Source organism: Struthio camelus, chromosome 10 (assembly GCF_040807025.1).
Source record: "Struthio camelus isolate bStrCam1 chromosome 10, bStrCam1.hap1, whole genome shotgun sequence".
Lineage (NCBI taxonomy): Eukaryota > Metazoa > Chordata > Aves > Struthioniformes > Struthionidae > Struthio > Struthio camelus.
The window spans coordinates 15,528,023-15,554,065 of NC_090951.1; the positions used below are offsets into that span (position 1 = coordinate 15,528,023).

General features: G+C 39.0%; 1 protein-coding gene and 1 long non-coding RNA gene across 9 annotated transcripts in view; one reads left to right on the forward strand and one right to left on the reverse strand.

Annotated features, from left to right (window-relative positions):
* Positions 1 to 22,725, forward strand: part of LOC138068462 (uncharacterized) — a 115,742-nt gene extending 93,017 nt beyond the window's left edge. For 2 of the 8 annotated variants that reach the window (XR_011143280.1, XR_011143281.1), the window contains exons 6-9: positions 6,696 to 6,796; positions 10,756 to 10,863; positions 13,009 to 13,156; positions 13,533 to 15,584. This is a non-coding gene — a long non-coding RNA (uncharacterized lncRNA). Of the gene's footprint in view, positions 1 to 6,695; positions 6,797 to 10,155; positions 10,284 to 10,755; positions 10,864 to 13,008; positions 13,157 to 13,532; positions 15,667 to 20,051 lie in introns of those variants that run through there. The other 6 variants (XR_011143284.1, XR_011143279.1, XR_011143283.1 and 3 more) reach the window with 5 other exon arrangements.
* ITFG1 (integrin alpha FG-GAP repeat containing 1) overlaps positions 1 to 26,043 on the reverse strand; it is a 107,367-nt gene that overhangs the window by 14,024 nt on the left and 67,300 nt on the right. The window contains exons 11-14 of the mRNA XM_068955975.1: positions 17,908 to 18,058; positions 17,448 to 17,556; positions 11,985 to 12,028; positions 9,341 to 9,419 (exon numbers count right to left, since the gene is read on the reverse strand). Of these exons, the coding sequence (XP_068812076.1) occupies positions 9,341 to 9,419; positions 11,985 to 12,028; positions 17,448 to 17,556; positions 17,908 to 18,058 (383 nt within the window). The remainder of the gene's footprint in view (positions 1 to 9,340; positions 9,420 to 11,984; positions 12,029 to 17,447; positions 17,557 to 17,907; positions 18,059 to 26,043) is intronic.

Genomic DNA, 26,043 nt, shown 5'->3' on the forward strand with positions numbered 1-26,043 from the left:
CCATTATACTGATGAATACTTGCTGAAAGCCTAAGAGTAACCAACTATGCCCTGGGAAAATTGCAATATCCTAAAACAGATTATTTCAGGGTGGCTACACCTAAGTAACATAAGTGCTTAAATGAAACCAATTTAACTTCATGAAAGAAAGGTGACTGCATTTACATGAAGTAGCAATGTTTTTTATTGTTTCTTTAAACAGAACTGATATTGTGTGATATTGGATTTCTGAACCAGTCTAGTTGAACCTACATAAATAGATTCACAACACTGATATTGCTCAGTTGTAGTTTAAATGAGCTTATTTTATGGAATAATAGAGCAGAATGTGTGAAATCACTGTACGGATTTGAAGGACTAACAGAAACTCTGATTTCAAACCTGTAGTCTCCTTACGCACCATTCTTGTAATTTTTTTAAGCTTTTCTCTACAAAATAGCATTTGCATTTAGGTAGTCTGTTAAAGCCATTAAGGTATTAACTTAAAATACAGAAATAACATCTAGGCTTTCAAAATTCCCAAAATATTCATACGTAAGAGGACTGAATAAGACCCAAATGTATTTTCATAAATAAAAAGTGTCATAAACTATCTAAGGTTATTTCTTCCGGATGCTATATTTTCCTCTAATTTGCAAAACGATGCATTTATCATAAGCCGTAATATAGTTACCAAAATAGTAGCTGAAGGTATGTGTGAACTATGACTCAACCTGTCAAAAAGGGGAAAAAAAAATCTAACAGAGAGTCAGAAAATATAACAAAGAAAAGTTGCTTTGTTTTAGACATACATTCTTTTTACCTGTTGGCAATGGAGATGGCTTTTCTGGTAAAAATACAAGTCATCACATAAAATAGAGTCTCTGAATTGCAGCCTGTAGTCTCAGACTTGAACCTAAATTTTCCTGTATTATCATCTATCTTTATATTTAGGTCAACACAATAATGCCTGCTGTCTTGGCAGACCGGACCCACATGTGCATCCTGGAAAAAATAAAAGTTTTTCCAAAAAACAGCAGGCAGGTGTTGCACAAGCTGCTCCCCAGCTCTGAGCAACCACCATGCAGCTGGAATAAGACAAGGCCAGTTCAAGAGCTGAGTAAAATTTCACAGTGAACATGCCTCACTTAAGCCACCGCGTAGGTGGAAACACTACAGTGATATTTACTGCTCTAAAGCCACTGTTGCACTGCACAGCAAAGTGCTTCTCCCTCTTTTGAAGCTGGCAGCTCCTTAGTTTAATTGAAAATATGCCAGAATGACTTACTGCAAAAGAAAGGGAAAATATTACAGATAATAATGAGATACCCACTGAATTTGCATGAGGAATTTACAAAGCAGCTTTCAGAAACAAAATCCAAACTTGAAAGCCTGTAGACAGTTGCGGAATTTGATTTTCTTGGCTTTAGTTGAAAGCGTTACTTAGTTCCCTTATCGCTGCCTTTGGAGTTGTAGCCTACTGGTGGTTGGAAAAAAATACTGGAGAAAGAGCTCTCTTTCTAGTTAAAATTATGCAGCAGCAACTTCAGCTTTATAAGGACGGGTTACTTCTCCCTCTTCTGACTTAGCTGTTTGCTCTTTTCATTAGTCCACACAATAGGAAGTTTTCCATGGATGCAGGACACAACTTCACCTCACAGCTTCATCCGCAATTCCTTTTTCTGGAGGTCCAGAAATAACTAGAAAAAGTGGAACGAATATGCAAATTTGCAACTTAGATAGCTAACGTTTGCAGCACTGCTAGCACTCTTGTGATACTTTTCTTCTGAAAGCCGAGACTCCCAAGCTGATGTGATTATATGCAATATATTAAGAATAACTTTACACCCACAATTACAGAAGTAAAACCAGAAACTCTAACCATTTAATAAAAAAGAGCACATTGCTAATATTCCAACCAGTTGCTTAGGGGAAAAATGTCTAATTTATAATGCCTGCATACTTAAAGATCGGCAATACTGCCTGCAACGTCAGAAGTTCAAGTGAAGTTTTCTAAGCAAAAAAGGAGTTGCATAAAAAACATACCAGCAGAGTATCCCCACCTGTAGCAACCAAGAAATCCCTCCTGACAGAATTCAGCTATTCGGTTATTAAACGATTGCAGCTTCCTCCACGGACACGACCTGCCTTCGGCTGCCGGAGCTCTCCGCAGCGACTACGGAAGCGAAGCGCGCTCGGCTCTCCCTGCGACCCACCGCCAACGGTTACGTTTCGAGCCATTGCCACAGTAGCTGCTAGACATTTGTGTTCACCTCACGAAGCAATTTGGTTAACCAGCACGAGAGCTCAGTGCGAAAACGAAGAGGAGTAAGCACATTTCTGTGATCTAGAAGAGCACGACTTAACAGCACGTGGAAGGGCGTTCCTGCCATGAAAGTTGAAACAAAACAGAGCAAAACCAGCCAAACGAGATTCCTCTGAAGCGAGGACTACAAAACTATCCTACAAATAGGGGGTATATGGGGTACTAGCCTCTATTTTGTAATGGTGGGTAGCGAATGGACCAGGGAACGTGCCCTTGCCCAGGCAATGTTGCAGTAAGAAACGTAACATGCCTCTCTTGCGCTGGTGCTATAACATGAGGCAGTTCTTGGGCACTTTGTGAAAACATTCTAAAAATGAACAGCTGCTCCACATCACATTTCAAGTAACTGATCTTATTTGTGTTCTTCTGGAACCACAAGGACGTCAATTATGAGAAAATCAGTTTGTGTTATTTGTAATAAAAATAAGTGAAACCAAACATATCAAGTAGGTAATCTTTTCAAGAAAGCACACGGACAATCATTATTGGGATTTCCACTATAGCTTGCAAAAATGACATGCCTACATTTTAGTCATGTTCTGAACTATTAACTAGAGCGGTTAAGATATTATCTGCAGTAATTCTAGCCTTATCTAACTAGTGCAAATCTTCAGCAATATTGTATTTAAAAACAAAGATTAGGGGTATTCATTATCACGAATTTATTTTTTTAGGACGCAGAAGTTAAAAAAAAAATTGCATTTGGTTAGCTTTACTAAATTCATCTAATCTATTTCCCTCTGTTCCCCAAACAAATTCAATTTACTCTCTGCTCAACTTCAGCATTAAGTTCTCGTTTATGCTGTTGCATTTTTGCTTACGGTTCCAGCATTCAGCTCAAAACCACCACGTTAGAATAATATGAGAAATTACTTAGCAGCTAATAAAAACATGGAAATGCAGATGTAGAGCTGAAAATCTAGGAAAACACTCAAACGTGGAGTCTCCTTGAAAGTAACAACTCCAAAAGAAGAAATGGGGTGGAGAAGGCAGATGGTGGGAAACAGATCAGAAAGCATGACCAAAATTTGAATTTGCCTGCTTTTCCCAGATTTACGCCAGAACCTGATCTGATCTCAAGCATAAAATGCCTTCAATATAAAAAGAACTGTTGCAACTGAATTCCTCTCGGAGAGAGGAGGTCTGCAGAGATACAGCCGCAGACGTAAGACCCATATTTTTCAATTCTAAAGCTCATTTTGGCAGTTGCTATTCCTTGTAGCTAATTTAACAATATTTCTTGCTGTAAGATTACAAGCAAAATTGAGCAATGTAAGAATAAAAGCACCACGTGTGTCCTGACTGTCCTTACTCTGCTATCTTTCAACAACATAGTGGAATGTTAATAGCAGAAAGAATAATTCCAGCAATATTAAAAAAAAAAAAACCTTTCAATTATGTAAATTTCCCATAGTTAAGACTTGGCAGCTTAAAGAACCTTAAAATGAAGTAGATAAGGACAGACGCATGTGCGCTCTTACTGTACTCTTTGCATGAATACTGCATATACGAAAGAGACCACATTTACAGAACTAAAACCCTCCAGAATAAGGAGCAGCAGAAATAGCATGGTGGACTTTTCTTTAGGTACCACATGATTAACTTTAGCCCAGACATGGAAGGATAACTTCAGTTAACTGTGTAATTTGGCTTATGTGGTCCAGCTAATAATTATTTCAATGCTAAGACCAGTGGTAAAGACAACAAATAGCATCAGCTGACTTGAAAGAGTGATGAGCATTCTTTTCGTGAGGGGGAAAACAATGACAACAACAAAAAAAACAGTGCTGTTCCTCATGTTACTCTTTGGGAGATTATATAAAAAATATAATTAGAAACTACTGGATTCTCTTGTTATTGCTCGCATATAATTAAAAGCTTTGGATATAATTTGTTCCTTGATATTAAATAAGGAATGCAAATCAGTTAGTGAAAATCAGTTTGAGAAGGTATATTGATGCCATGCTTTGCTTTCAAAAGGTTAATGTGGTAAAGATATTTTGTAGGTTTATATGCGGCCCCAAAATGCAAGAGCATAGATTTTAAAAAAAGCATGATTTTTACCAATTTTGGTGCTAAAAGGCCATAAACCCTATAAAGGCAGCGTTGGTGAACTTCAGGCTAACCCCTTGACTCCAGCTCCCAAAACTGTGTAATGAACTATACAGCAGGCACAGAGTTCAGCTTAGGAAAAATTCTAAACAAACCCCTGTGCTATGACTACGTTTCTGAAGAGACAGGAACACACACAGCTACTGTGCGCAGAAAATACACCACAGTGTGCTTTGACTCTTGTTTTTACAGTTAGCTTGCTTCAAAGCTTGACTTGGTAAATAACATGTAGGTTAATGTCTCTTGTTTTTCCAATAATTTTTTTCCTAATTTTTTAAAAAATTAAGAATTAATCTAAAACATTTTAGCATTTTCAAAACATTTAATGGATGATCTAATTACTAGATGAATAGTTAATTAAAAAAATCTTGAATATGGCAAAAAGCCCTATTAAGCCTTCACTTAAAATCATTTAAAATCATTCTGTTCTCTAGTTCGGTTCTGTCAGGCAGGACATTTATATATAGACAGGTTGCTTGAGGTGTTTCTTGATTGTAACATGAGAATCATATTCTATTTGAATAGATAATTGATTTCAAGATAATAACTCGTAGGGCAGTAATTCTAGTTAGAAAAGCATTTACTGAATTTTACAAGCAGGACTTGTAAAAGAAGAAAATTTAGATATAAGCTTAATATAATACCTTGAGAAAATATGACTTTGAAAAGTTCTTGGCAGACTCAAAAAAAATCTATTAACGTATTGCATTTGAGAAACTGATCAGAGAGAGTATTACAAAATTCCTCGCAGCAAGACTGTTCGGGTCACAAACGTACTTGGAATTCATTACTGTTATGTCATAACGCCAAAGCAAAGGAAATTCATCATGATTGGACTCTGTTAGGTTTTTGCTATTGTAAATACAGTAGCAATGAAGATTAATGTTACTACAACAGTATTAAATCATGCTAGATAGCTGTTTCTCAGAGTAAATTGTAAAAACTTTGCATTCCTAAAAGCACCTGCCCCCCCCCCCCAACCCTCCCCATAAGATCAATGTTTTTAAGAAAAATATACTTGTTCTTGTTCCTGGAAAAGGGAAACGAGAGACAACAACATTAAAAAAAAAGATATATTAAATTAATAGGCACAAATATTAAGCTTGTTTTATTCCCCACACATACAGGGAATTTGTAAGCAATGTGCATTCTTCCATGACAGAGAAGTCAGCAGAGGGAAGAACATCTTTCTTTTACCTGCTTAGTAGTTAAGAGCCAAAGGGTCAAACATGCACAAAACAAACCCATCTAAACTTGCAATTTAGTGGTGACATATAAGAAATCATCCAGGTAGGTCAAGTTTCTGTCCTCTACAGTGGTGGTTTATGGTACCCTAAATATAAAATATTTTTATAATTAATTATACAGGTTCTAGCAGCTGTTAGACAGGATTTTATAAGTGTTTAGGATGAGCTCACTTAAAATATCAGATTTCTAAGTTTGAGATTGTTAACTACAAATAAGTAGTAATGAAAAACTGCCCTGACTACACAAACAACAAATCTGAAGGAGTGTATTTAGATCTAAGGAATGGTTATGTTGTAGTATATTTGATTTATAGCCGTTTTACAGCACTTTCCTAAAGGAGAAAACCCGGTTAGTTTGATGGTTTTGCTAATGTTTTTCTTTACTCAGGAAATAAACTTTTTTTGTTACTTAGGCAGTTGGAGTTATTTACCAGTATTCCCCATTCTTTGATTATAAAACTGTGTGTAGGTATCTATTCCCAGTCACATGGCCAAGGGAATTATGAAGTTAATCTATATTTGCCTTGGTGTACCAAACGCTAGGCAGGCCTGCATTAATTCCCAGGGAGCCTGAAGGAAGTAAACAGATCAAACTATTTTAAACGTGCAGATTTCCTCATTCAGATGTATGCTCACCTAACAAGTACACTGAACCAACTTTTAATGGCAGGCTGAAAAGAAATTTTGTAATCCAGAGATTATACTATTTTCAAGGAACTCTGATAGTAGCTCTCAAGAGGTAGTTTATCAACAGGTCCACATCCCGAAAAGACAGCCGAAGAGCACAGCAGGTGCAGTGATCAAGATGTAGCTTAGTTAACAGCAGAAGGGAGAGAGAAGTAAACTCCAGTCTGCCTTTTTTCTTAGAGAAATTTGTAAAAGAAAAGAGTTTTAATACTCTTTACTAAAATACTAAGTGCTTCCCAAACTGTTTATGCTTTTGTCATTGTGAATCACAACATTCGTACGTCCTTTAAAAAAGGAATGGGTACAACAACATCGCTTGTATTTAACAGTATGTATCTTAACAGTATCTGTCAGAAACTCAACTCTAAAGCCAATACACAACATGGAAGCTAAACAAGGATGAAAATCAAGATACCCAGACATCAAGAAGAACAGAAGGAAAAAGGTAAGTCACACCAGCGTGGAATAAAGTAATACAGACAACACAGTATGACTCTGTAGAAACCTGAGGCAAAATGAGACAAACATCTTGGCAAACAAGACGTAAGCTGTGAAAGTAAAGTCTGGGTTTTTATGGCTATGAATCCCACACCTCTTTGCAAGCAGCCCAGCTTCTCTTATGGCACCTGCAACACTTCAGCCTCGTCCTCCAGCTCCCCCTAGTCCCCCCGCGGCACCCCAAGCTTTCGGCCTGGCCCCTCACTGCTGCTGCGGAAGAGCACCGCAGGCTACGGCCAGCTCCAAACCGTCCGTGTGCTGGCCGCATGGCCAGCCTGAGGGCAAAGCACACCAAGCGACTGGTCGTCTCTAAGTAAAGCCTTTCAAAAGCTCAGGGGATCCGGTCTGGAGTGACGAACGCCCGTCTCTGCAGCTCTGCCTTTTGCCCAGCTGCTGCTGCTTACAGAATTGGTAGAGTCCTACTGGAGACATTTTAGGCTTCAGTTAAAACTGGCTTAAGTAGACCACTGAATTCAATTGTAACTAGGGACTACAGATAACCATAAAGACAGCACACTGAAGTAAGTTTCATGTCCGTAGGAAGCCAGGCTTTTTGTGGGCGCTTATACAGTGATTCTGTATAAGCTTTTGCCAGTATTTTCGGGTATGGCAAACAAGATAAACTATACTGTGACTTGGCTGTGACAAACTCACACGCCTTCATCTTGGTATTCAGCAACAATGAGATATGCAAGTTGGTACCCAACCAGTACCGGCCCCTTAAGGGCACGGGTCTGATGTACGACACTCTGTTAAACTAACGCAGAACTAAAATCTCTGAACTCATCATGGGGTTCTAAGTGTTTCTGACCGGGTATGTAAGCGCTTCTTAAATTCAACTCATGAAGAAAACCCGTAAGAGCAAGCAAGCTGAGGGCAAAACTGGTAGGACCGTTAATTTTTAAAAATGAATTCCTACAACCATTTGAAAAAATACTCTGCATTTTCATATTGGCATGAATTATTTGGTAAAAAACATAGGCTAACACTTTCAAACTTATTTGCGTACAGTTAGGCACCTAAAGCCATATCTAAGCATGTATGAATACAGAAGTACATATCAGGATATGTTTTTCCAGTCATCTGGTAGGCATTTCGGGACATCTTTATTTTCCTTTAGCTTTTCTAAGGTGGGATAAACAGTTCTGAGCGCACCATTCAAGGTGAGAGCATATCACTGATTTAGAACCTAACATATCAGCATGTTTTCCCCTAACATTTCTATTGTTTTAAATAAATGCTATAATTAGCATTATGTATGCTATATAATTAGCATTATATTACTCTAGTACAGCTATTAATTCTGTAAAAAGGTATACAGTTTTCCCAGTGAACTATGCCAGGGCTTTTTTTTTTTTTTTTTTTTTTTTTTAAATAGTTCAATTTGGACCTAGAGGTAAGATTTACATGATAGATGCAGAAAACTGCCATATTGTGAAGGAGTAGGAAAGGGGAGAACTTAACGATGTGCATACTCTGCATACGTTTTGGCTTGAGAGTTTGGAAATTTTAGCGAAGTGACAGTGGGTCCGTTATGAGATCATGGAAATAAGACTAATAGGCATAACAGCTTGGACCAACGGACTGTTTAGTTCAGTAATCTGTGTCTTCCAGGAGCCAGCAGTAGATAACTAGGAAGGGAGCATCAAAATCAGTCGTCTTCCAGCATTAGGCACTGCTTGGACTGTGGCCTAATGGATCATTCTTTTTCGAATTTATCTACTTAGTTTTTGGATTCATGTGAACTATGGCACCAACAGTATCTTGTCCAATTAAATTTCTAGTTAAGCTACAGGTTGCATGAAGAACTGCTTCCTTCTATTGCTTTTGACCCTGCCACCTAATGATTTTTTTTGATACCTTGTAGTTGTTATATTATGAGAAGGATATACAACCACTCCATCTCCTTCACGGTACTTACGATTTTACAGACTTCATTATTACTGAAGTTCAGTAAGCCTACTAGATATAAGGAACAACTCCAGAAAAACACATCCTTGCATGCATGATAAATGAGCTATCGTACATAAGGATGCTACCCATAATTAACATGTTCAGTGAACGCTATGTTGATCCTTTCTCGTGTAGCTACAAGATTCCAGTTAGATATTTCAAGCCCACTATTGTTCCTTAATATATAATTGCTACACAACTTGTAGAAAAAAATCTACTGTTTAGAAGCTTATGTGATTTCATGAACAGATGATATTGTACGCAATGATTTTTCAGACTGGGTGAGATATAGCAACTGTTTAAACACAATTTGCATGAGACAGAAGAAAGGAAGAACAAATGCAGTTGCAATGTTTGTAATCAATATGAAATCTGGAAAATAAGACTGAAAAGATGATTTTTTTTCCCCTTTGCAACCTGGAAACACTGTTCAAAAACCAGTCCTATTTTACTCTAGATTTCTTTCCATCTCTCTCCAAGCTGCTGAGAAGTATTTACAGACCATGCCGTGTGTATTCTTATCATGAAGTTATCTTACCTGACCCATTTTTCAGGTATCCATTTGCATCTACAGTTGTGTACATGATATAAGGACCAGGCTGATTAACACCAAAAGGCTATAAGGAAAAAAGAGAAAAAAAATTAGCAAAATTTTATTTTTGTTTCTTTGATTTTAGGAACAGACAGAGCTATACTAATGAAACAGTAAACCAAAGATAAAAACTTTCATAGTTTAATAATTTCCTTAGTATATGGATAATTCTGCAATCAAAATTATTTTGGTCATAACACTATGCAAAAATTCATTTTCATTATAAGGCTAATCTGTTGCCTCAGTAATGTTACTGCTATCAGTTCTTTTCTAAATACACTCTAATACACTAATAAAAACCTCTATAGAACAGAATTGTTTTCAAGACAGGAAATTAAAAAATTAAATAATAAAAAAAGCGCTCCTAGTACCTAAATACTTTAAAATGTCAGCATTAGCCTGAGGAAAAAGCATGGGCAAAATACACACAGTGTATTTTTTCCCAACACTTAATGTTATTTTTGGAAGGAGAAAACAAAGATTATGAAGAGCCTCAAGGCTCTCTCTCTGGAGGGAAAAAAAAAGAAAATCAATACACAACAGACAACTGTTCAACTGTAAAAAAGGTGTATTTAAGATATTAGGGGAACCGCTGTAAAGCATCTTTAAAAATAATTTCAAGTTTATTTCAAGACCATACCACAACACTAGGTTTGCAATGCAAAAGATAAGAGTCGAACAAAACTTTTTGGACCTATCCTTCATGTGTTCAGAGTTTCCATGCTTAAATCATCCCACCCTTCTGTGGCCCTGTGTTACAGCGTGCCGTACACGGGTAGCGCATCTGCTGGGTCAGCTCCGACAGAGAAAGGGAAACGGGCGTTCTTGCCGGGCACGAAATCAACGGTAACTGAGGAAGAAACCGACACCATGCAGCCCCATGGCAAAGGTTTAACGTTTCCTAGCGAGTTACAAGTATAAGAAAAAACTAAAAATTCAAAGACGTTGTAACTGCCTTTTTAAAAAAAGTAGAAATCATTCAATGTTTTCTGAGACTGCACTATTTTTATGGCCTTTCTGAATCTGAAAATACATACAAAAATTCAAAACTGTGTTACCTTTATTTAGCACTGTTTTATTTAATGAAAGTGACTGAATAAAGAATTACTGGTCAAATGGCAATATCTATTTTAAATGATTTCTTTTGAGAGAGAAAGCCTGTTTAACCCAAGTACAAGGGTGGGGGGAATCAAAGGGAGCTGTGGATTAGTGAGTGATGAATCCTAACAAATGTACTTGAGGAAGACTGAGGGAAGGAAACAACAAAAAAACCCCAACTATCTCATACGGCGGGGAGGGGAAGGGAAGCAGTTAGATGAAAAGATTTTCAAGAAAGTTTTGTTTTTCCATGTTGAACACAGGCTGATACGAGGGCATCCCATCCAGAAAAAGCTCTCTCAGATCAGCTGCAGAAATGACACTAAAAAGAAGAGATGATGACACATTTCACACTACACCTCGGAAAAACAGTAAGTTGTAAACCATAAGAGTAAGTGATGATGAGAGACAGGATCAGAGCTTGGAAAATAATAATGGCCAGAACGGAAGGTAAGGAGACAGCAAAGAAGCTGTTAGTGCAGATCCATGAAAGATGAACAAATGAAGTGAAAATCTGGATTTTATTTTTTTTTTTTTGCCAAGTGGCTGTATCTGACGTAACATATGTCCTGATACTTTCTGAGAGAGTTTCATTTACAGTGAAGGCAATAATATTTCAATGATTTTGATAATGAAGTGCTCACCAGCATTTGTTGTGAAGGTTTACCTTTTTTTTCTTTGGGACCTTCTCTTTAGTTTTCCAGTTAAGCTATTAATATTATCGACCCCCTCTTGTAATAGCAAAAATGAAACCTTATGTCCTAAAATAGGCTGGAAGAAAATGCTGGTCCAATTTGAAACAATTTTTGGGCCAAATCAAAATGAAATTTCATATGGTAGCAGAGCTGAAGTACAAATACTAGTTTTGATTTCTCCCAGTTCCTCTTTCAGCCCAGCTTTCACTGTGAACACAGTAATTTGTTAACTGATGGCTTGGTGGGTGGGTTGAGAGGTCTCTGGAGATAATTCAAATACTTGAAGTAGAAATCAGCTCATTTACATGTGGTTAATCTGAAGAATCATCAGAGTTAAGTTTGCTTCCCTTTCCTTTCCCTTTCCTTTGTGGTGCCCACCTCCTGTATATTACTGTATACTCTGTGTCGCCCAGAAGGGGCTATCTGGCAGCTCATGACAGACTCTGTCGTAGCATTGGTTTGGCCTGGCCTTTGTGACTGCCCAGAACAAGACGTGCCAAATGAGGCAGTATGGGCATCTACTGGTATTACACAGGTCTTTTTAGTATCTGGTGCATCCCTGCCCCTGTAATGCTAAGTAAAAATTTTGCTGCAGGATCAGTCCATTGGTTTCATCTCTGAGCAGGCAAACAGAAAAAGACGCGGGTTTCAAAATACGCAGGACGTGGCCATCCATGATTTGGATTTCACATTCTTCCAGTCAGGAACTGTCTCAGTTATACGGACAGCTCTCAGTATAATCAGGCCCCAGCCCGCTCGGAAGCTAAACAGCAATGGGACGTTATAGTTATACTTACTGTTATCTTCCGAGGGCAGTCATTAGAACAGAGGCCACTGAGAACTGTGGAAAAACAAAAAGTAAGTTTACAGTGTTTATATTAACGAGTCATTTTACAAGTACTACCTCCGAAATCTAATTCAAGTATAGGAAGTGTCACGTAGCCATTAAAATACATGCAGAAGTTATTGCAACATGACTTATGTTAATGTATAAAATAATTCCTAGTCTCTTTGAAGTATACTGCTTTGCTGAAATTAATCAGCTACTCAGTTTTATCACATCTGTTTGGTTAACCAGCTTCAAAAGGAAAGATCTGCCAGTTAAAAAAATTTCAAATTAAAACATATGTTAAAAATAACGCACCATATACTTTATTCATTATCCTTCATTTCTACCCATTAATAAATACTTGGTATTCAGCTTTACTGTTTTACTGGTAAAAAGGTTAGTAAAGGGTTCTTCTTATATATAGAATTATAGTTTCAGAACTTGATTTAAAGCAATTTTAAAAAGTTGTCATAAACTGTGAAAAAATCCCATTATCTATTTATTCTATGAATTCTAAGGTATTATAAGCAGATGTATATAATGGTACTTAATATATACAGGCTGTAACAGTTGTTTAATTAGAAGTTTTAAAACTTAGTTTGAAAAAATCAGTTAAATTACAGAAATCACAGAATCACAGAATGGTTGAGGTTGGAAGGGACCTCTGGAGATCATCTAGTCCAACCCCCCTGCTCAAGCAGGGTCCTCTAGAGCATATTTCCCAGGATCGCGTCCAGGTGAGTTTTAAATATCTCCAAGGAAGGAGACTCCACTACCTCTCTGGGCAACCTGTTCCAGGGCTCTGTCACCCTCCCAGGAAAGAAGTTTTTCCTCACGTTCAGATGGAACTTGCTGGGTTTCAGTTTGTGCCCGTTGCCTCTCGTCCTGTCACTGGGCACCACGGAGAAGAGGCTGGCCCCATCCTCTCGACAGCCTCCCTTCAGATACTTGTACGCGTTGATGAGCGCGCCTCTCAGTCTTCTCTTCTCCAGGCTAAACAGGCCCAGCTCTCTCGGCCTTTCTTCAGAGGAGAGATGCTCCAGTCCCCTAACCGTCTTTGTAGCCTTCCGCTGGACTCTCTCCAGTAGCGCCATGTCTCTCTTGGACTGGGGAAGCCCAGAATTGGACGCAGTATTCCAGGTGAGGCCTCACCAGGGCTGAGTAGTTGCCAGCTATTGACCTGCTGGCAACACTCTGGCTAATGCACCCCAGGATCCTATTGGCCTTCTTGGCCACAAGGGCACACTGCTGGCTCATGTTTAACTTGTTGTCCACCAGCACTCCCAGGTCCTTCTCGGCAGAGCTGCTTTCCAGCAGGTCAACCCCCAGCCTGTCCTGGTGCCTGGGGTTATTCCTGCCTAGGTGCAGGACCCTGCACTTGCCTGTGTTGAACTTCAGGAGGGTCCTCTCCACCCAACTGTCCAGCCTGTCCAGGTCCCTCTGGTGTGTCAGCCACTCCTCCCAGTTTAGCATCATCAGCAAACTTGCTGAGGGTGCACTCTGTCCCTTCCTGCAGGTCATTGATGAATATATTGAACAAGACTGGACCCAGGACTGACCCCTGGGGGACACCGCTAGCTACAGGCCTCCAACTAGACTCTGCGCCACTGACCACAACCCTCTGAGCTCGGCCATCCAGCCAGTTCTCAATCCACCTCACTGGCCACTCATCCAACCCACGCTTCCTGAGTTCACCTAGGAGGATGGGATGGGAGACAGTGTCAAAAGCCTTGCTGAAGTCCAGGCAGACAACATCCACTGCTCTGCCCTCATCTACCCAGCCAGTCATTCCGTCATAGAAGGCTATCAGATTGGTCAAGCATGATTTCCCTTGGGTGAATCCGTGCTGACTACTCCTGATCATCTTCTTGTCGTCCACACGCTTAGTGATGACCTCCAGGATGAGCTGTTCCCTCACCTTTCCAGGGATGGAGGGGAGGCTGACAGGCCTGTAGTTTCCTGGCTCCTCCTTCTTACCCTTTTTTGAAGACTGGGGTGACACTGGCTTTCTTCCAGTCCTCAGGCACCTCTCCTGATCTTCAGGACCTTTCCAAGATGATGGAGAGTGGCCTAGTGATAACATCCGCCAGCTCCCTCAGCACTCGTGGATGCATCCCATTGGGGCCCATGGATTTGTGGATGTCAAGTTTGGACAAATGATCTCTAACCCGATCCTCCTCGACCAAGGGAGAGTCTTCCTCAAATCTGTTAAATGCTTTTTATAATCAGCTAAATGAGGGACAATGAAAACCAGCTATTCCATAATCCAGAACACTCTGTCACATTAAATATTAAAATTAAAACATCAGTACTAAAATGCCTAAAAAAAGATGAAATACTAACATGTCATTCTGATGCAATTTCTTACAACGTTCAGACATCAAATGCCAACAGCTGGGTTGAGCAGCAGCCCGAACAAATTTGGCCTGGCAAAGCAGGCTTTATAGCGCAACAGCGGAGTAAATATATAGGCGCTCCATGAGTTGAGAGGGCTCCCGAAGCCGCCAGTGCTGCGGCCAAGGGAACGTGCATCTGGACCAGGCTGGAGGGCGGCTCACCTGGACAGCCAGGCAGTTCTTAAAGCCTCTTCCATCTGTTGTAAGAGTCCACTGAGGCTCAGGTACCGAATGGTGGGCCACGGTGGGGTACCAAACGGTGTACGTAAGACGGTCACAGGGCAATATTCCCATCAGAGATCACTCCCTACTGGAGTCAGAAATCGCACTGTTCTAGTGAAGGAACATTTCTAATATTTTCTGTGCAAATGTTAACAATTGCCATGACTCCTTGTTGCCATTTTTGTTTGCAATTTAAAAATTTTGACACTTCCAAACATAGAAAAAAATCTGTTTTTCTAAAGTCTGAAAAAGGATAACAAATATTTGGACAGGTAAGGTAAAGGGGTGACAAAGCACAATTTGAAGACTATGTCTGTATCTACAAATAGAATTTTTGAGCTACAAACTTTTAAATATATTAGACAGAGGTGTGCATGCCAGCGGACATAGACTCTTCCCTTTTTAATGCAGAACTGCACATTGCAATTTACTGTTCAATTTCAGTACTGGAACAAATATTCTGATAAAGTACATTTGACATTAGTTTTAATGAGCAAAACTGCTCTCATTGTCCATATGCCAAATAAACGGCAATGCATTTAATTTGACACACCAGCTGGCATAAAGCATGTTTTGTTAGAAATGCTCTCCCCCTTATTACAGTAAAAAATGTTTTTAGGCCACTCATTAGTTCCCATTTAGGGGGGTTGCTATATATGTAAAAATACTCAAATCCTGAAAGGGTTCCCAAAAAAATTTGCTCTGATTTTTAAGTTATCTGTATACTGAGTGAATGAAAATGCATGCTGCTCCTTTCCCTGTCAAAATATCACACAATTATCACTCTCATATGGCTTTGTAAAGTACCCAAATACAGTAACAGAATTATTTTAAAAGGAGGATTCCATCAACAGGACAAATGATTACAGTCTATTAAGGTGAGAATAAAGCCCTGACCAAGGAGAAAGTAATAAACGCATCAGCCGCCAGTAGTGGCTGCAGTTCTGTTTATCTTACGATGTGCAAAATATGTGCATTAGAAGGCTTACGTGCATTTAAATAACATGAAAGCAAATACAGTTTTTCCAAGGTGAGCATCCAGTTGTTCTTGTTTATTTTTTTCCTCATGAGCTCACTTAGAGTTTCATTTTTTACTGCTTCTCAAAACTCAAGATACACAGACAGGCAACGAGCTCTAAAGTTCAACACCTTTGCAGCCTGCCAGAACAGGGCAGGGCAAGCAAGTTCAAGACCTAAATCACTCTCAATCACAAATACCGTAATCTAACTCTAGCCTTGCAAACCAAGGCTCTAATTAATTCACACGCCCATGCCATATCAACCGCCATTATAAGCTTTTATGGTAGGATGTGTGTTGTGCCATGTAGCGTTTTAGGCTGAAAACAACAAACTGACTCACACATGGAAACAAACTGGCTCCTGCAACAGATCATGGAGAAAAGGCAAAACAAGCACCACGCAAAAGGGCACTGAGATGAAACCAGCCCATTTTGCACTAGGTGACATTTCTGAATGATGAGGAAAACAACTGCAGCAAAGCAGACTTGAGATGACAGACGTATGGGCAACTGACAGCAGTCTCTGTCAGAAAGAAAATACTGCAGCCACTCATGGCGCAGATGAAAATAAGGGCACTGGACTATTGTTTCCTACCTCGGTTTCTGAAAATAGGCAAGATAAAAAGGCAGCCACTGTGCACAAACGAAGCATTTTCATTCAAGTCAATACTTCTGAAATTTCTTCTGGTTCCTTTTGGTATAATTATAGCGTGTGTAAGCATGATTACATTTTTCTTGGATTAGCGATTAATGAGCTAATCTTCCTCCAATCCCAAATATTATCAAACATGAAAAATCAGGAATGAAAAAGTTGAAAGACAGGTACACATAGGTATAATGTCATTTTTATATCGACAACATTAACTTTATTTATCTCCTCACATAATATATTGTGAAGAAGATTCACAGAATCATATTAGGGTTTGAAGGGACCTCAAGAGATCATCTAGTTCAACCCTTTCCTCTCAAAAATAATTAGAAATACTACATCATTTCTTAACCTATTTATAAGAATCTCTAACATTGGTAATTGCAGCTTCTCCAGGACATATATGTTAGTACTTCATAATCTGTCATTTTAGATTTTATTCTTACTATTTACTCTGTTTAATTTAACTTTGTTACTTTCTGTCCTATCCTACATGGACATGCAAAATGTTTCCGCCATCTTTGCAGAAACTCATTGTGTCCTGAGGACTTGGATCTTCCTTATGTTTCTCTTTTAGGCTGAATAACTCAGTTCCACTGGTCTCTCCTTGTAGCTCCCATTTTTAGATACTTGATAATTCTCATTTTCCTTCAGAAGCCAGTTGAGAGATGAGTTTTTGAGACCTAGCATCTGTCTTTGGAGCTTTGCTAGGATGCCGAAGGGCAGCCCCAGCACCAAAGGAAAGATTTAAATTGCCTCTAGCTGACAGTGAAAGAAGACCCGCCTTCTTGTAAAATCCAAATCACGCAGAGACAATGAACATGTATTTTAAAAGCCACGGTGGTCAAAGCTGACATTAAAAATAGCTAGAATATTGAAAATAGTTGGCAAATTACTTTGAATGTAAGTAACTGCACTAAAATAAAACTCCAGAAAAAAAAACCTTTGAAATAAAACAAAAATGACTTATCCATGTTGTAACCTAGTCAGATTTCTGCAGTCCCTAATGTTTTCCATGCTATGTTTTTTCTTTTCTAGCATTATCATACAAGGAGCATTATTATGGTGTTATCATACACAGAAGGTCAAATATTCATATTCCTCTCCAAGTCCTATTTTGACTTGATTTTATGGTGATCACTTACCAATAACTTTAACAAAATAGGCATCTGCTTCAAAGTTATTTTTTAATGTATGTATAGCAAAGTCCTTGTTGAAGTAGCCTTTGCTTAGTACAATGATATCCAAGATGCCCTGAGGGAGAGAGAGAGGAAAAAACAGTTAAAATTGGAATGCAGGTTTATTCTACATAACATCTAAACCCAGCACACAAATTCTCTTAGATTAAAAAAAAGAGAAGTGCGTATGTGACAAAGCTTGCACCTCCGCTACTAACCTGAGTACCTTTCACGTGATACTAATCTATGGCAACGGAAGACAGACCGCTCCTTCTGCAGCTAACCAGGAGAACGCACCTGGTCCAGTTCCTTGCTGCGGCCGGGGCTCCTACCGGGCAGCCGCACGTTGCTGCTCCCGCGCACAGGCAGCAGCCCCCGGACCGCAGCGAGAGAGAGCTTGGTTACTGCAGCAAAGAGCTGAACTTACATCTTCGTATATGTCAAAGAAGGTTGCTACCACCGCGTCCTTGATTTGATTTAGATCCGAGAGCTCCCAGTAAACTTTAAACATACGACGTACGCTCTTGCAGCTCACGTTATTGCACGGGACGTTTTCTAGTAAGAAGGCTTGTTGATTGCTATAAAACACACATGTAAAAGAACATATAACGTTATTTCCTTTAAAAGGTCTAAGTAATAGGCATTACAAAAACACTGTAAAGAAATAATTGAGCCTACTGAAGTTAAGTACCATAAACACAAAACTAGCAGCCACCAGATACTTTAAATCCATGAGCACTTACATTAACTTTGCAGGCAGAATTCTAGCCAGTACGTAGCACTTAATTTAAACCAATGAATACACTAAATAAATGGGTCCAAATCAGCAGGAATCATTTCATTAACCATCTACTCAAAAGCCCCGATATACTCTTACTTTATTCTGGGACAAGTACAAGTGCATTTATCTGCATTTTCTTAACCCCTCCATGGTCCTTCAGCTTAAGCACTACTTAAAGTGACAGTGCATTTGGTTATTTTATAACAATCTCTCCCCACATCATCTCCATTAATGATTTTTTTTTTTTTTTTAAACACATGAGTTTTCTCTTGCACAAATTTAAGGTTAACTCAAATCTCTATTGGTATGGTTTTCTGTTGTTTCAAAGCAAAAAAAACCAAAAAAAACCAAAAAAACCTACTACCACAGTAAAAATAAGACAAATCAAATAACTTGTTTGCAGGCAGACAACAAACAGAGGCAGGGAGAAAGACCGTGATACTGAAACAAGAAAGGAACAAACCAGAGTACCAGCTCTAACAGCAACAGTCTCTCTTCTAAAGAATTTAATTAGGTGGCGTCTGTTGGCGGGTGGGAGAGCCGAACCAGCGGCACGGCATCCATCCGCCCAGCGTAATGGCCCACAGCGTTATATGTTGTCTGGAAACTGTAACACTTCCCCTCTCAACAGAACCGTCAAAACCTTCAGGACTTCACCCACCGGGAGCCAGCTCCCTTGGCAGGTCTCAGTCTTTACCCTGGGAGCGCGCTCGGGGGGACAGACACGTCTCCTCGCTTCCCGGGGGCGGCTGGGGGACGGCTACGCTCCGTGGCGCTGCCGAAGCGTGTCCGGGGCCGGACCCAGACCCGGCGGCAACCATCACAACCCCTTCTTTACTATGACCTTGGCCACACTGTCGTTCCAGAGGGGAACGACAAGCTGTTTTTCCATATCTTAGTGGCCTTCTCTCGAGGAAGGCTTGTGTTTTCATGTCTTCGTTTCTACGCTGTATCTCACATAATTTGCTGCTCGTAACAATTCTGTCCCATGCTATTCGTATTTCTGCTGCTTCCGTGTGAGAAAGAGTTGCAGAAGGGCAAAACATTTACTTGAGAAAATCCCCATTTCTGACACTTTAGTAAATCAGTTTTCTTTTCTGCTGCCAAGTTAATACTTCAGAGCTTGCAGTGGGAAAAAAAAGTAGGAGTTTGCTCTCTGTAAAATACATCAAAAGTAAAATGGGATGTTTTGACACTCCCTTCAAAACCTTATAATCACATTTCTTGAGCTTCTGTGCAAAATACACAAATTAGGCCTTTTATTTTCTCCTATGCTCTATATTTGATTTGAAGTTTTATAATGACCTACTTTTTACTGTTTTACTGTTAGAAGCAACCATATACTGAATTAATGTCCAGGCAAAAGCAAATGATGTGATCTACAATATTTAAGGCATTATCTGAGAACTTATAACCATAACTCAAAATTACTAAATGCTCCCATTCATCTTATGTATTTTATGCAATATACTAGTATCATTAAGAAACTACAAAGTTAGGTGACAACTTGAGGTAGGCACATTTCACTTTCTCTAATTCATCATATCATACATCACTAGCATTTTTTTTTAAAACTTGGAGAAAATTTTAGACATGTTTTCTTTAAATTCATATTTTTCAAATTGCTGGAAAAGATTACATGCTAACTATTTACAAGGCATTTGATTTTTGAGTTCACATTATACTGTAGGTATAAATTACAGTTCAGGTCTAAACTATAAGCCTTGTGGATGGTTAGACACAACAAGTTTATTTACTACAGTAATTTTTTTATTTCCTTTCCTTGGCAGTGTGCATTTCTTGACTTTCAAAACATCACAAAATGGACAAACAATAACAGAACATCAACAACATCATGAGGAAAGAGGAAGATATTAATGAAAGTGGCAAATATCACTTTTCTTCATCCTTCTGCATCAACAAAAGAAACATAAGACTGGCAACAGGGAAAATAAAAAACCATCAAGCCCTAAATAGATGCTGAACACTGAGAAGCGTACAACAGCAGAGCTTTCTGGTAGAGGGGAGAGGAAAAAAAATCGAGAGGTGGTGTCTGCTGTGACAGAGCAGCAGAGCTCTGGAGAACCCCTACTCAGAGCAGGGCTGGAGGTCTACTAGCGTATACCGTCGACGTGGAAAATTCAGTTCACCAGGAAACTTCATTTCATACTAATACTGACTTGTATCCATAGAGTCCATTCTGAAACAGCAATGCAAGCTCGCCTGTAAACAGCTCAGCACTTGTGCTATAAATGTTAACCATACCTACAAAACACGTACGCATAGATTTAACCTCACAACTGCGAAAAGTCGTAAAAAGTTTAAAATCTGTTTAAGAGTCAGTGTTGTTACTTACAATAACAAAATTAAGAATTTGCAGGGTAGCAAGTATAAAAATAACCAAGATTTCTTCTTCCTCTTTGACTAAAAGGGAGCGAACATGACTTTTTTCTCATGTATTTTCAGACCCTTATTTGTTGATACACTAGATAACTTACACGCATTCATGACCACATCCTTAGAAAGAATGCGGAAAGAATGGACTCACAGCACAGCTGCTGAATAGAGGGGAAAAAAGTGCTAATTTGGGGGGTTGGGATCGGTCTTCAGGTTTAGCCCCAAAATACATGCACACAGAATACAATGTACACTTGTAGCCTTCCAGACGTACCCGTATACAAACGGCCTTAGGGTTTTAAAGTTCCACCTAGTTCGTGAGGCGAGCTGCGTTCCGAGTTCCACTGCTCACTGCAGATACCGGAACTGGCTGTCTTGGTGCACGAGCTTATTTTTTTTTTTCAAGTGCACCGTCTACCGATTCCCACTTGACTTGATACAAAATAAAAAATAAGCATTGGAATAAAATATCTGCAAAAGATTTTACACTTTGCTTACATAAACAGTGAACACTAATGGAAAACAGAAACCAAAAATATATGCAAATGTTCACAAAACCTTAGGAAGTGTTTGCTGCTTATATCCGTCTGGACCCTTGCCAACCCTAGCCCGCATCCGGGGCTTTGCCAAAGGAGACTCCCTCCCGGCACGCCACCTCCGCCCGGGAAGAGGAGCTTGTCGCTTCTGGCCGCTCCTCTGGGCAGGCTGCAGTGCCAGCAGCGTGCAGAAAAACTCCAGAGATCTGGATTTGGCCTACAAGCTGCCAGTTGTGTCCTTACATTATTTATGGTTTTAATACATAGGTATCACCAGAATCAGAATATCTACCCCCACATTTTATTTCTGATTCATCTTACATTTAGCAATAGCATTTATTTTGGGAATAAATAGAAGAATAATAATGTTCAGGCAAGTGTAGAGTTGTTTCCTGGATTGGAGCCTTCTGACCGTAGGTTATATGTGCAGCAAAGCTAAATTTAATAAGGCCGAATTACTACAAGCAAAGCTTAAAGCCAAAGAAAGACTGAAGATATATTTATCTGAGTTTTCTTTTAACATACTGCTTTGTGATTAGGATTAAATATTTACTGCTTAATTTCATACGTCTCATACTCTGGCAGTTTTAGGCCATTTAATTTACAGTGACTGCTGGGACATCTAAATGATATCTTGCTGCAGACATTCAGAATAATTGAACTGGCCTCTATCTTTTAGATTTGCTCAATCAGAGGCTGCTTATCAGTCCTGCATTTTAAAGACGACCTTTATCCAACCATCCTTCTAACGAATCATGAGTAACAATGATTTAGGAAGAAATAATTTTGCCAAATAAAAGTAACTTCATGGGGAGCCATGCAAAGGATCAAAACATATATATTATTTTAAAACTAAATGTGAATACCATGAAAACTGGTATTTTCTCAAAGTATATTATACTCCCAGCTCTTCATTCTACTGGCCATATTCAGTTCTTGTTGAGCTCCCGTTTTCAGTCTTTACTGTCGTTTATCACCAGAAAAGTACTATATTTCAAACCATACTCTTACTTTATTTGACCAGTCTAAGCACTCTTCTCGAGCAAAGACCTCATTGAAAACATACTTCCTGAGATTACGCTTGCAATAGAAGATGGCAATTACTACCATCTACTTTGGAAAACAAATGGTTAAGCAGTCTATTTAAAACCGAAGTGTGAAAAAAATGAATACATTTAGATAAGATAGTAAGCAGAGATGAACCAATAAATAACTACGCAAAGTTCCTTTGGCTATTACTATTCTCCATACTCACAAAATTTCTAATTCAGTCATAACTAGAAAGAAGAAAAATTCAGGTACTTATGTAGCCTGAAGAAAAATCTGTGGACTAATATGGCATTCTAGGATGCAGGTTTTGACTCAAGTCAGAAGAATTCATAATAGGTAGATGCGCATGTAGGAATTCACGGAGAATGTAGTGTCTTCACCTGTTAGTATTTATAGTCTGGATTCAAACCCCCACCACACTTGCAAGTACAAGTGAGACTCCTTTTGTGGTTGTTGTTAATAAAAAAAACGTATCCATGCTACCAGTATATTACATGCTTTTATTCAAAATTAACAGGATATGGCAGGAGATTAAGCAGCGTGGTACTAATGCAGTTATAAGAATATTTGAAGCTATTCATCATTTTCCTAACTTATTCACCTGAGAGGACAGGAAACCCAAGTCATTCTTAAAATAATCTATTTCTATTTCAGTGTCTTGTAGGGAGGTTTAAAAATCTGATCTGAGAATATTTCCAACATTATGTTAAAAGCACATAATTGATTTTAATTGTATCCTTCCATTATCATAGATGAGTATATTTTCAGATGAATAAAATGCTTTCTGCCTCCTTTAAGTTACGGATAGCAATTAGAAGCTAGACTTCCTAGACTATAGCACAGATTGAGGTCAAGAGTGCACAAAAATGCTTTTATCACTTAATCACAGTCATCAATCACTGGAATTAGATCTGTAGATATAGTATGAAAAGCTTCACAGAAGGAAATAAATAGCTTGATCTAGAAGTGTTTAAAATCAATTAAATAAGGTTTTCAATTTTATTTGCTCTAATCTATGAAGAGCTTTTAATTTAATTTCCACACTCTCTTAATTCTCTGGACTCTATGACCCAGTTACAGATTTTAAAGGGAAGTATTTGCTTAAGTCTCTCAGAAACAATAAGTTAATATTATTGTGAAAGTGACATGTGAAAGTAGGTGTTAAAAATGTGATTTTCGTTCCCATTAAAAGTACTAAGAGTCTGTTTCTATTACGCTTCTACAAATAATGCCAGAAAAATACAGTGTTAACTTGCAACATACTTAACTCTTAGTTTAGAGCTCCTCTTTTTTTCCCTCCTAGGCTTCCTCAGCTCTCTGAACTCCCCTGTCAAATCATCGGCCAGTACTTTCAGTCCTTACGCCTGTCTATGTATAACTTTGAAGTCAAGTTTCCAAATAAGTTTAAGTCACACCCAATTGAACAAACAAGTTCAGAAGGAAGGAGAATTAAAACACGTGTATCACAGTAATTCGTTGCAACTAGGCTTTCATAGGAATAAGTATTTATAAACCATATAAAGCTTTTAGATATTATTACATTGTCATAATTATATGCCAAACAGGAGGGAGGCTCCTAATAATTTTGAATGATAAAATAACTTTAAAATAAAAAGCTTCTGAAGTTCATATACCTTCATAAAGTCCTCTAAAATGTGCTAGCTATCAGGATGCAGACACCAAAGATAGCCTACAGTACAGCAGAAAACACAGGATTTGTGGGCTTCAGCACAAAGAGAACAACTGTGTAATTTAGATATTACAGTAATTCAGTGGAAAAGGAAAGACCTTGGTTCTAGTCTGCTCTCTAGACTATTTACAGTCTTTATTCAAGGACTGCTGAACAGAAGATGCAAACAAACTTCCACCTGAGAACAAAGGCTACCAAGTACAAAAGCCGGACATTCAGGGCCTGAGCGCTCCAGTTTCACCTGTGCAAGGTCTGGGCAGCAGCAGCATCACCTCCTTCTCCTCTGCCGTGTTTGAATCAAAACAGCTGCTGTGCTAATTACATGAAAGCTCAGAGGCACGGTGGCAGAGCTCAGCTGCTCACTGCCTTGTCTCTGAATCACAACATCGCCTAGGCAGAATGCAAGCATGTAGCTCTTCCAACTGGGTCTTTTTTTTTTTTTTTTTTAAAAAGGGATGTATCAGTATCTAAAGATTTCTTTAACCCCAAAATGTCCATGGGTGACTCAGGTGTTGACAACCATAGAGGACCTGGACTGATTTTTCGGATGTAAGCATCTAAATTCTGTCTATATACTGTTTTAAGCACCAATGTGAGCTCTTTGTTCTTATCTTCACTGAGTATTAATTCCAGCTATGAACTTGCACCCAAGCTCATCTGAAATACCATTCAGAGGCAGATACTAAATCAATCTGTATAAAAGACTTGACTTATTTTGCCCTGTAGTACACTGTGCAAACGTTCATTATTGATCCCAGTAAGAAAGGCACTCAGACTCCATAAGGTATTGATTAAAATACCTTTTATTGGAGATGACACAAGAAGAAAAAAGGGGAATAGCACAGATAATCTCATGTCCTTTCAGATGCTGGGAACTCCCAAGTTGCGCAGCATTGGACTGATCCCTAGTCCGGCTACGGCACAGTGCGCAGATCCTACCTGTTCTGCGGGTCACCAGCATTATGGTCTTTAGAGCTCTTAAAGGATTTTCTTACAAGTAAAACAACCTATTCATCATTTTTACTGTCAAGCAAAAGGATGTTCGCATGAGAACATGCTGCTTCAGTTCAAGAAAAAGACAAGGTGGTGTAATAGCCAGGGCCAAGTAGGAGCTGCCTTACAGGCTTCTCCTTTATGATTAGCAGCCTAAATTCATCCTGTGGCCAAGTGGTACGTGCAGCACAACACAGGCCTGCGCCTAATCTGGTCACCTGTTATGTGAATTGCTAATTCCTTGAGGTTTAATAGTATACATGCTCTCACCTGCCTAACACCAGACTGGGGCAAGACGAAGCGTAGGGAAGACAAACAATGCAGAAAAAGAACAGAAGGTTTGCACTAAGAAATGTAATAGTTTATGTCTCTTCTAAGAAGTTAAACACTATGGCATCTATTCCAGTGACAGCATGCGTAATTCCTGGCTGTGACCTGGATAATAAGTTTTGAGTAATTCAGTGATTGCAGAGAAGTAGTGAGATTATGACAGCAAATGTAAATAAGTTAAAGTTGGAAGACTTCAGGACAGACAAAGGCTTTACTGCAGGTGCTCCTCAAAAGAGATTCGCCTTCTCTGTGGCTTGCAAAAACAGAAACTCCTTGCCATTGACACAAACATCCCTTTTTAATATACACTAGAAGTCGCAAAGACAAAAAGGCTAAATTGATTTCTAGAAACATCCATGAACACAACCTAATTTTACTCTCTCAGCTACAGTAAATCATGAACGATTATGAACCAGTTAATGCCAGGTGAATCCCAGCTACTGTGAACCGGACATCCATTCCTGTGAAAGTCACAGAACAAACTGGCTGAGTTATGTTCTGATCACTTAAGCATATGTGACATTAGATAACCATTTATAAAGCTCAAGATTTCATCTTTAAATGGCTGGTTGCTTCACCTTGCATAGAAGGAAGCAAGTGGCAAGGCTGCTCAAAAACTTTCAGAGACTCCAGCTGATCAAGACCAAAACGCAGTAGCACTGAAAGGTGCTGCCATTTTCTTCTGATGACAACAAAGCAGATGAAATATCCAGATGAATAAACAAAAAGGAGCAAAAAACAAGGAAAGGTAATAAAAAGTCCACAAAGTATCCTCACTAAACTCCT